Source organism: Dermacentor variabilis, chromosome 8 (genome assembly GCF_050947875.1).
Source record: "Dermacentor variabilis isolate Ectoservices chromosome 8, ASM5094787v1, whole genome shotgun sequence".
Taxonomy (NCBI): Eukaryota; Metazoa; Arthropoda; class Arachnida; order Ixodida; family Ixodidae; genus Dermacentor; species Dermacentor variabilis.
The window spans coordinates 88,875,347-88,887,517 of NC_134575.1; the positions used below are offsets into that span (position 1 = coordinate 88,875,347).

At 42.6% G+C, this 12,171-nt stretch overlaps 1 protein-coding gene across 1 annotated transcript in view; it reads left to right on the forward strand.

The window, feature by feature from the left end:
• LOC142590391 (uncharacterized) overlaps positions 1-12,171 on the forward strand; it is a 93,318-nt gene that overhangs the window by 9,831 nt on the left and 71,316 nt on the right. The window contains exons 2-4 of the mRNA XM_075702475.1: positions 7,114-7,351; positions 10,214-10,368; positions 11,114-11,295. Of these exons, the coding sequence (XP_075558590.1) occupies positions 7,114-7,351; positions 10,214-10,368; positions 11,114-11,295 (575 nt within the window). The remainder of the gene's footprint in view (positions 1-7,113; positions 7,352-10,213; positions 10,369-11,113; positions 11,296-12,171) is intronic.

The window sequence follows — 12,171 nt, forward strand, 5'->3', positions numbered from 1 at the left end:
GTGTCGCAGGCGAAACGCAACAAGGTGATGGTATTTGCCCAGAAGAGCAGTGGTACGAACTAGTCTCATTATGAAGTACCATCGTAGGGGAGCAGCTCGGATTCACATTGCCAAGATCATGATTGAGGCAGTTTGAATAATGTGGTGGGGCTTGTTCTCATCACCAAGAGAGAAGTCATCCTAGAGTCAAAAGTGAAAACAGATGTTACCATTACTCAGCTAACAGCTTGCCTTTGGCATCCTTTTTCCTTCAGGCTTTAACTTTCCATACCACAATAGGAATACCACTTCACGGGGAGGGGCCACTCACAACGAACACGCTGAAATCACTTTGTGTGTTCTCGGGGAGGGGGGGGGGCAACTTCTTGTTAAGCCTGTTAGAGGGACACTAAAAAAAAACATAGTTTAAGCTGTACTGTTAAATTTGATTCTACCATTGGCAAGAGGAGGCTTGATAAGCCTGGAAAATAGGGAAGAGTGAAATGCGGGTGGCAACGGCACCTTCAAGTTCCCGCAACCGCTTGCAGTGATGTCATAGACTTTGAAGGCGACTGCTCGAGCCTTAACTTCGTCATCGACAAAGATGGACTACATTGTGTTCTAAAAGAGCCGTAGACAGAACTTGCCAGTTTGCAAGAATAATTAATGAGCCACGGCATCCGGAGTAAGAGAAAATACTATGGGAAGTCTGTAACGTCATATTTGACGTCCCGCCACCGCGTTTTCTGTGTCAAGTTCAAACAAATAGAACTTTCATCATCGTTTACTCTCCTAATAATGAACTTATTACCATGAAATTAATGGAAATATAGTTTTGAAGAAATAGGTTAACAGTATAGATTAATCAGGTGTCTCTCTTTGGTGTCCTTTCTAGCTGTACTAGTTAACTGGGCTTCTGTGACAGCAAAAACAGCGACTGTTCCTGCGAGAGCACGCTAGGTCGATCAGAAAATATGCAAGAACAAAATACGAGTGACAAGGCTGTCTTTTCTTTGTTTCTTTTTTCCATGCACTGTCTGATGTAGCCAATGGAATGTGTTCCTCATCCACATGCATATATATATTTCACTATGACAGCATTATTTATTCTGTAAGTGCAATAGGGGCCCTATTCAGTTTGCTCTATCGCAAAGTTCAATTTGTTAATGATTGCCTTGTCCTCTTCAGGCATGTTCACACAGCTTGTTGGGCATCTTTTCATTGTACTGATGTTGACAGTTGACCTTCACAGGTTTTCTTTTTTATCAGTTGATGCCTCGCAGGGTCCCTTGTGAGTTTACACAGTGATTCTAACAGTATTAAAATGGCACTAGACTGTTATAGTAGGGGAAGTTTAATGCAGAAATGGCCAACAAAATGCCAAAGCTATAAACAGTGAACAGTATTGCAAAGAGACATGAAAATAATCCAGTGACAGCTCCGATTTGAATGTAGGCAAGGGTGTCAAATGTAAGATGGCAGAGCAGTCCAGTTGAAGTCAAGAAATATGCGGTGTGTCGACCATAATTGCATATTAAAGGTGGGAAAAAAACTACAGCGAATTAGAATTCATGTTAGGCCAAGAACACTGCAAAATACACTTGATGGTGAAGGGATTTGCGAACTGTTTAACAGGATAGTGGCAAGATGTTTCAGCAACCAAGTAACTGACAGTACATTAAAGCTGTGAAGCAACAAGGAGGTACTGCAGCAATATGAACTGTGCATTAGTTTTCCAATAGCTTGGTTTTGTAAGTGCTGTAGAGGAGTTAAGTGTGTGAGTTAAGCATTGCCTGATGTGCTGATAGGGTAGTTAATGTGGCTGTGAATGAATGCATAGTAAAGTGTAAGGTTGAAATGTGAAAATGATGTCTGGAATCTGACTAATGTTCTTTGATGTCATAACCTAGTTGTTGGGGTTTTGTTGTGGTTGTTTTTTAAGTGTGCAACCTGTTTAGCGCATATCACTTAGCAGATCTTGCAGTTGAGGTGCGAAGAAAAGAAACGCTTCATTTTTAATGCACATTTTCTCTTTGTTCAAACTGTTTACAAAACTTGAAGAAAGCCAAATGGGTTATTTAAATGGCATTTAGCTTATGGTTCCTCATTCCTTCGGCACACTAACATTGTAATTTTTCATTGTTACCTTTTTTCTTCTTCTAGAAGCAAACTTTTACCACTACAAAAAAATTTTAAAAAACAAGATGAAGGGCGAGGAACACGAAGAAACACACACGAGCACTGACTTCCACCTGTTTATTTTGAGCGTCCAAACAGTATTTATACCATAACTTTAACAAAAAAACCTGAAATCATACAATCTCTACAATATTACCACATTATATAGGCTAAGGGAAACCATCTAGAAATTTTATCTCTTTATCAAGCAAGGACAGTGATGACATACTGATGCATTTTTGCTTTGCTTTATTTGTGTAGTAAGCCTCAATAATCCCCCTCTGTTTTATCTGTGGCTCACATCAGGAACTTTTTTTCCAGTACTGGCTTACACCCACATCTTTCACAATGGTCACCCGTGTGACCAGCTATATTGCTGTACACTCCCAGATGCACATGTCCTTTTTTTTAGCATACTATTTATTGTTGCAGAGAGCTCTGCATATCTCTGTTGGGACATTCCATTCGAGATAGCTGGCTAGCTTACTTATCTCAAGTGTAAGTGAGGTCGCAGCAGAGCGTAATTGCTCTTTGTGCTTCACTCTCACGTTGTTGCATTTTTGTTACTCTGAATAGGCAGTATGGTGTTTCCTTAATTCATAGCTTGGAATTATCAACAATTGTTTTGTACTTCTTGGCACATCTTTACACATTTTATTTTCACTCCTATATAATCTCTACCATATTACCAACCGCCAATTACGAATATTCCCCAGTTCACAGTCAGTACAGGACACCTCAATAATGGGGCTTTCTGTATTCCTAGACAACTTACGCAGGCAAAGCGATAGACGAAGCTTTGCCATTTGTATTGAAACACTGTGTAGTTCGGACTGATTGCCTAAATATTGCTTTCAGTTTAGCTTTGCCAATGAACTGAGCCACCATGGCTTCAAGGCAAAGCTCTTGTCAAGAATTGTCAGGATAGTTTTGACCGTTTCGTACTGTAACAAGCAAAATAACACGAGACATGGAGCTATATAATCATGCATTGTTCCTTTGATATTATTTGCTTTTAGGCAAAAAAAAAAGGAAGTACTACATGTTAATGGGCTTTTTCCTTTATATGATGTTTGCATGGCAACGAGTCCTACAGACTCCCACCAGATTTTTAAATGCTGGAAATTTCAACACAACCTTAAATGTTTGATCGCTTGAGTTTCACAGTTGTGGTTAGATGGTCAGAGAAAAGAAATGTGGTGCCATTCACATGTAGTCAATGTAATGCATGGCCGTTGAAGGATGGCAAGTTCTTGGTCAGGTGGGCAAGATTGAGGCTCTTATGTTCCACGAAACACTTGTTGCTTGTTAGCATGTTGATGTTTTGGCCAAAGCCAAACATGAACACTGGTACCGTGTAACCTTTCTGTAAACCAGGCACGTACCCAAGGCCTCCCCCCACCCCCCCCATCCGCCGATGCCACCACTCCTCACACACATTCCTAAAGCACCAACAAATCAGTCTACTTGGCAGTCAACATTTTGTCGCATTCTACAACGAAAGCAGTATATGACTAGCTTCCTTAGTTTTTGCGGCGTCCGTCACCAGAAAAAATCATCGTGTGGGCCGATCCTGGAAATAGTGCAGAAAGGGTCCAAGCTCAATGGCACATACTCCTGTGGACTTGGGAACATGTAACGCGCCCTTCGCAATCTTCGGGATGGGCCCATGTATAGGAAGTGCTTAACGCATGCTTCACCTCTGCCAGGGTTCGGCCCGGTGTAGCGTTATATTCAGGCCGACCCGCGGCGGAGGTGACACTTTGCTTTTCGTTTGAGAGCTTTGACTGTCGTCAGCTACGCTGCCATTGTATCTTCACAGAATGGAATGGTTGTCAATCTTTTCACTCCTTTTGGATGGCAATAGTTATCGACAGCTCCTGGGGTGTGAAGACCAGTTTTCTCATGGATTTGGTGCCCGCGCGATTAACTCGAGATGAGTTCAGTTCTCATCATCTATTGCAACAGGCAGGGCATGGTTTATTGTTTTAATTATATTATTTCATTTATAATGCCCAACACAATTTTTATATCGCCATCTATTCAACGATCACACACATCGCTGTTGCTTCGTTAGTTCAACCTTCTTTGTTTAGACTGATCCGGGGTCAGGAAAGGGATTCGGTTTATAGCTGGTCTGTATGCTCGTGGAACAAGTTGTGACCAGAGAAAACACCAGTTGCGTTTAAATTTTCCTTTTGCTTCATTATTTCCTTGAGTTACAGCTCGCCACTATGCTGGCAGTTCCTCGGAGCCATATACCCACAATATGGGTTAGATAAGGTGGAAAATGAAATAATGCGAGACTGCGTCTGTCATCAGACACTGCAATAACCTTTAAACCCATAAGCAATATGACTGTCACCCATTACCTCGTCTGGCATTTCCCTAATTGTACAGCACATTTTGTGCAAAATTGGCAACTGGAAACAAGAGTTGAGAAATTAAGTGATCTACAAAGGGAGAGAGCCAAGACAACAGCCAAACAGGAAGGAAAAGCGAAAATTAACGAATTTAAGTGTTGTTTGTGAAAATATTTATGGATCAACATCTTTTTATTTAAAAAGGAAGGAGAGAAAATGTCGCTGGAAGCGGAGAATAATTCCGTGTGTTTTGAATGACGCTTCTACAGTGATCAATCAAGCCTCCTTACGTAGCCACTTCTCGGCTGTGCTTGTGTGGATGTTTTTCTAACCTTCCGTGGTGGGCGCAGTACGTCTAGAACCGCTGCATCCTGTGCTCTACGCGGTTGTACGGGACTGGTGACCATGCATCATTACGCAACTTCCCAATAACAACACGAGTTGATTTTGGCACTTTGTAGAGCAGTAAACGAGGGATCTGAAAGAACTGTGATTGTTCCACAAATATACATTTCTCTATAATTCTTCCAGAGCTAATTCAGAAAATGCTACTGGAAATCTTTATTTTACACTTCCGCTTGTTTACTTGTTCTTGGCAGTGTTCTTCCTGCGCATCTTTCATGTGCGAGTCCATTTGATGTGCTTTTTTGTTTGCCAAGGAAAGGAGAGGTGTATCTCACAGGCATACCTGTGAGATACACATTATTTCAGTTTTCATTTGCTGGTTTGCGCATCTTTATGGCAACTTGTGGACATTGTTCACATTTGTACTAGTAAAGGTACCTCCCCCTGGTCATTTGCATAGAAAAGCTACCTTGGGTAGCCTCCCCCCCGGTAAAAAATCCTGGGTATGTGCCTGCTGTAAAGATTAAAATCAGTCATACAAAATGACATTTTGTAGCTATTACTATAAGAGCGACAGTCGAACTCAACACTGCATACAACAAAGGCCTCACCTGTGCGCTTTGACTGTAGCTTTGGTGGCATCGTGGTTCCCTACAATAATCGCCTGAGGGAACGCTAGCACTAGTTTCTACTACCAGATCTGTAGACGTGAGGCTTCAAGCAGCACAGGAATGGTGATCAGTGCATGGATTTGCATAATCTGGCTTCAAACAGCTCTGCGACTTTGAAATTTCATCATTTTCAAGAAACAGTTGCATTTTAAGTGCAACAATTCGCAATGATTACACATGCGCACACGTCTTATTGCCCTCATTCATTTAGAAAGAATGCCTGCTTGGAAATCGAGGCCAATTAAGGCAGATAAAGTATAATGAATAAAGCCGTAGGAATGTCAAGGCCACAAGGATGAAATTTACACAAGTTTGTCTACTAAACTTTGTTCCCATGGTCTTCCTTCTATATTAGTAAAATACTCTTATCGGCTGTATGTGTGGGCATGGAAAGTTGTCCATGTGTAAGCAGTGATGTAGAAGGCCTGCTTTTAGGGCTGTGTGCAACAGCATTTTTGGATGTAAAGAGCGTACCTTCAGGTAGTGTTGATATAGCACAGCGTCTGTGCAAAATCTTGCTTTTAATATCTGTTGGATGCGTCACAAGAAGCTCGCAAAAAAAAAAGATGGCTTTGATACCGAGACAGAAAGAAATTGTTGAAGACTTCGACGATAACTGTCAGTGCAAGCGAATAGCCAAATCGTTCAAGAAAGCTCTTTGCTTTATTCAAGGAATGGGTGTGCTGGACGACGTATACTTGTAGCAATCGGGATACTAAGGTAGCATTCGTCGTTTCGCTACATGATTCCAAAGCAAATGGAGCCATTAACCAGCACATCTTTAGAGGTAGTATAGGTAGACAGCCCATGCATCTTTGAGCTCAACTGGTTTGCGTTTGGCACCAAATGGTGCCTCACAATGTAACTTCACTGTTACAAGCAAGTAGCGTGAAGATGGGCATAGCTTTCTTTTTCTTTTTTTTTTCTATCCTTTTGCTGTGTTGGTCATAGTTGCGTAAACATTCATACCCTTGGAGTCAGCTTTGCTTTTCTGGCTAATAGTGCCCCCATTTGTATGGGGACTGTCCATCTTTAAGCATAGCAACCTTCCCTTAGACGCGTGCAAATGCTCAAAACTTCCCATACAAACTGAAGACTTTTTTTTTTGCAAATGAATAATTTGCTATTTATTTTGTTATGATATTCAGTTATGGATAAATATCCAAGCTTACTACTATTACTCCAAGCTGCTGTCCAAGGAAAAAGGCTTATTCTGTGTGATCCACTGCCGGCTCCACTTTTTCACTCGAAGGCAACTGGGAATTGTGCTAAAGTTTTGCTTTTTAATAATTGGAGCTGCTCAAAGTTGCAATAGCATTGCATATAATAAAGGTAAATATAATTTTTCTTTTCCTTGTGCCTTATTTCCTCTCTGATTTCTTTATTTCTCACGTTTTTATTTGTCCCAACTCCAGAAAGAATAAAGTGTTCAACATTTTAGTTCAATATTTGGCAGCAGTATTTCTCAAGTATTCATGCGCAATTTGATTTTTAAAATTCAGCTTGAATGCCTGGCTTCAGACTTCATCGAACTACAGTGCAGCTGACTCCTTCCTTACTCCTTTTCATTCCTGCAGAGTGTCACGATCGCGCCAAACGGCAGACGTTGATGACCCATCGCAGCGGTCCCAGGGCAATGGAACTGTGTGCCATGTGAGCAGCGGGCTCAGTGCGTTCACGTTTTCGCCTCCAGCATTCTCAACACCTCTCAAACGTGGAGCTTCACCGGGGACTGTTAACACAGGGACTGGCACCGATCTGTCTGCTGACGTGTCCCTGCTGTACTCGGCAAGCAGCAAGACATCGACGACACAGGTGCGCCATTTACCCTTCCTAAAGTGAAACTTTCTTCTGCTCTTCCGCACTTAACGTGTATGATTGTCTGGCTGAATAGACTGGGCTGATTCTGGAGATGTGGCCGATCGCGATACCCCTGTCTGATGCGTTTCCGTGCAAGAGTTTTGATGGGGTTTGTTATGCAGGCCAATTTTGGAGGCAGTGCAGCGTGACAGCAGACACAAGCTTGATAGCATTTAACCAACAGAGCTAACCAGTAAATCTCCCCTGCAGCATACTTCAGCAGCTGCAACTGTGAAATTGTTGCTTCACTTTGAGAATTGTCTTTCATTGGTTTCAGTCGCCTCTTCTGTTTACGTTTAAAAAAATTAAACAACGTCAGTACATTGCCATGTTGCCTAAAACTTGATCATCAACTCTTTTAGAAAGCCCCTAGCTAGGTATGGCAATCTTAAAACAAAAAACTGTAGTGTGTACGTGACGTGATGATCTTGTCTGCAAAGTATTGTGGTGCTGCGCTCCTCTAGAAACCCCAAAGATTTCACAGCAAACGCCACTTGCCTTCCCTCTTCTGGAAGCCCACTGCTAGCTAGAGATTCATGGTCACATGCACAAATGCCTGTTCAAGTGCATGATCATCACTCACCATGACTAACGGTCCAATATGAAAGGCGGAATGCTGCAAAAAAAGCAAGAGATGGAAATAAAGGAGGCAGGGCTTGACGCTACACTTTGACCCTCGGCTCTAGTATGGGGAGAAGGCAAGGAAGGTACACTGCTTGCAAATACTTCTAGCGGCAACGGGAGAGAGTGTCTCTGTTAGCAATGACACTCTCCTCCACGTGGCATGATAACAGGACAGTTAAAACATAAATACCCGAGAAAGTGGATGGCAAAATTGCACAAGTTGGGGGCCGCATTCCAGTGGGTGCGGAATGCCAGAAAGGCTGGCTTATTAATTTTTCAAATATAACATGAAAACCTACACAGGATGGACACAGAACGACTGTGTCTTTCTTTCATTGAGTGTATGGATCTTTGCAGTACCTTTCAAACCTGAATAAGTATCAACTTGCCCAGTATACTAGGGGTGTGTGAATACCAAATAGTAGATTTCAAATCAAATTTAGAATGGAATCAAGAAAAAAAAAAGCGAAATGTTGAATCGAATATTACAAAGCTTTTCACAAAATTTAATGCTTACAAATTTTGGGCAAGAAAATACATTGCTGCACATGCCCGGAAGTCTCCTAGCATTGCATAACAAGAATGTAGCGAGCAATTAGTAACATAGATGCATAGAAATCGAGATACACAGTGCGGTCTATGCTTATTAAATGGAACACCAAATTACTGGTATGCCAGCACTAATTACAGCTCAGTTCTAGTATATGATGGTCTTGGAAATATTTCTTTTATCATTAAAATTTATGTTCAACAGAATCAAGTGTCTTTTCCTCTGAAACTAATGAATTAGTGGCATTCTGTTGTAGTGAGTGAGGTTCTCAGTTTAGTAGTAGACCCCTGTTTTGTGGCAGTATTGACACGGGAACTCATTTATCGGGTGAGCGCTTTTACCGTTTGAAATGTTATCGCTCAGCGCAGGACGAGTCTACATGTATCGGAAGTTTCTAGAATGTTATCGATGCTTCTGTCTGCTGTCTGTTGTCGCCGAACCTTGTGTAATCTGATTGCACGCATGCGCGACGCGAATGGCGTAGAACTTTGTGGAAGACACGCAGGTCCCAGCAATTACTCTGGAACATTCGACAACTGGTGTATAAAAGCCGACGCACTTGACCCGCTGATCAGATTTTCAACGATCGCCGACTGTGTTCGCCGTTTTTGTTGAGCATTGAGTGTAACCAGTTCTTTCTGGGCGTAGGTTCGCCCAATAAAGTTAGTTTTGCCATTCACAGTTTTGTTGCTGTGTCCTCAACAGTCACTGCCACCTGACAGTATTTTATTTATTCCATAGAAAGGTTTGCTTTCCTGCTGTTGTCCAATATGCCGAATTGATCGCAACTTTATGGCAGAGGGGTTATCGCAAGGCTAAGTCTGTGCGACGGACTGCCTGACTCCATCACCGCTCTACGCATAGATGGTGCTGACAATAAATAGCAGGCACCGTCCATGTGTCAGGTTCGGTGTTATTTGCCACCCAAGCGAAACGGTGCCATTCGGCATTCGAGTGCTGTGTGGGTCATCCCCACATCGGGCGACCGCGACAGCCTGGGCAACCCGTCCACGGCGTGCTTGGCAGTCCTTTTTCGCCAAAAATGAAGTGAAACGCTCGCTTGGGTAACATTGAGCACAAGGGGCTCCGCGTCGCACGCAGTGTGTGGCACTGCGTGGGTCTATTATTATTAGAAAAATATTAGAAAAATCTAATAGTAAATACTCAATTCACGAATTGAATTATTAGAACGATCGTCATTCAATTCGATTCGGTGATATTCGATATTTGCATACCCGTACAGTATATTAACCTCCTTGTCTGTTTGCTTAGCTTTTCCTGCACACGGAAAAATTGCAGATGGTCAAAATTGATCCACTACTATTGCGTTTCTCATAGCCCCTGCATTGCTCTGTCATCTTGCACAACATTAATCAATCAGTCAGCATTTTCCACCTTCATAATTTTATCCGCTACTGTGACACCTCTTCCTTTTTTCATTCTTTTATCTTTTTTTTTCTTCCTTTTGCTTTTGCATGCAAGTGAATGAAACTTGCACTCCATGTGTCTGTCCCACAGATAACTTATCAGTCAGTCTTTGTGCTTTAAGGAAAACATTGAAATGTGCGGGAGCAGTGTCATTCACAAGAGTTGTGCGATTCCATGTGCCCTCTTCCTCACAAAGACCCCTCCACTTCTTGCAGTCTCCAGGAATACTCAGGTCTTCGGATGCCACTGAGCTACAGGCGAAGCAGGTGCGGTTTGGGGGCATCATCCAGAACGGCAGTCCACGTCAAAGGCTGTACAGTGACACTGACGATTCGGAGTGCGAAGTCAGCAGCTGGCGTTTTCTGCAAGGGTGAGTGGGCTACCTGCAGCTGCTTAAAGATATGGCCCTCTTTCGAGCAAAAAAAAGAAACAGCCCCTGTGGCCATAGTTTTATACATAAATTGCTAGAGGGTCTACGGAAGCTGTAAGCATGGGGGTTCATCCAACGTGGGAATGATGGGTTTAGTACAGATTGGCCTAAACTTCATCCTTCTGGGGGCAAATGGCTTTGTGACTTGCCATATCGATCATTCTAAATGAGATGTTGCATTAGAACAGAAACAATTCACTATGCTTGTGTTCATAAACAGCCTTATTGCCTTATGTGTTCAGAAAAATGCTTTAAAAATGTACAAGACAAATAAGGTTTCTTAGAGATTTAGGCTAATAAAGGTAGATGAAGTGTCTGCTAAATAAAGCTACAAAGAACATGTGAAGCCACAAGCACAAATATCAGACAAAGTCCATGTACCATTCCCATGATAGCTGAACCATTGCAGTGCCAGAGCTCCCTCTAGTAAGTTTAGTAGAAAACTCTTCCAACACCAGTGCCACCAAAAAAACATTTGCTCATGGTCAAAGATGGTGTTTTGTTCTCAAGCCATCAGGTGTCATGGTGCTTTAATGAAAATTCTTTGTCATGGCCTTAGAAGTCTTGGAAAATCCTGAAGCTTTTCCCGCAAAAGCTCCTACCAGCCCTGGTGACAAGTCCTTTAGCTCGGCCAGTTACTCGAAAGATAGTCGGACCTGTGCCCATCACTCATTGCCATGTGCAGGGTGCCCAACGGCTTCTCTGAGGCACCAGACTTGCTCAACCTCAAGCGAAGTCAAGATTCACTGAGGTCAGTCTCGAGCACCACCACAGTCACCACCACAGTCACCTCTCTGACCGACATGCCAGGGACAGAGTTGTACTCGGACAGTGAAGACGACGAGGAACTTGCAAGGCAGCGCATCCGTGAGTTTTTTCTCCCTCTATCCTTTTTTGTTTTTTCCAACTTTTGCTTCTATTTACTTTATTGATATTATTGTACCCTTGAGACTAATGGTACTACACTGGGGAGTGGGCAACATATGAATAACAAAAGAAAGCACAAAAACGCAGCAAAATGCATTATCTGAAGGTTGGTGTGGTGTCAGCAATGGCCGTACAAACTTGTTTGCTGTTTTTCATCACAGCAATCACGCCGTGGAACAGTGGTTCCATTTTTTTAAAGTCCTGGGAATGAAACTCAGTCCAGCCTCCGTCAAGACACTGTGAAATTCCAACATTGTAATGGTGATTATTGCATGATGAAATGTACGTACTGGATGTGGAGTAATGTTGGTGTGCAGAGAGGAATTCAGGAAGTACAGTAAAACCTCATTTGTGCGTCTAGGACAAAATGCACGAAAAACTTACTAACCAGAAAAAAAAAACTATAGCCTGAAGTCTCCAATACATTTGGTAGACTCAGTTGTAAGTGAAACGTTGCGCAAATCATTGGAGCACAAGATGCCCACGAGCATCAAGCTACTGCGGTCGGAGCTGTCTGAGATGCGCTTAATACATTTGGCAAACTCAACTGTAGTTGGCATAGATGTAATGTGAAGTATTCCGCAAATCATTGCAGGTGAAAAGGCCAACGAGCATTAAGCTGCTGGGGTCGGAGCTGTCGAGATGTGCTTAATACATTTGGCAGACTCAACTGTAGTTGACATAGATGTAATGTGAAGCGTCGCACAAATCATTGGAGCACAAGATGCCAACGAGCATCAACTTGCTGTAGGCAGAGCTGTCTGAGATGCGCTTTGTCATTTTCCTGTTGTGTAGGGTTTTAAGACGGCGGCGGGA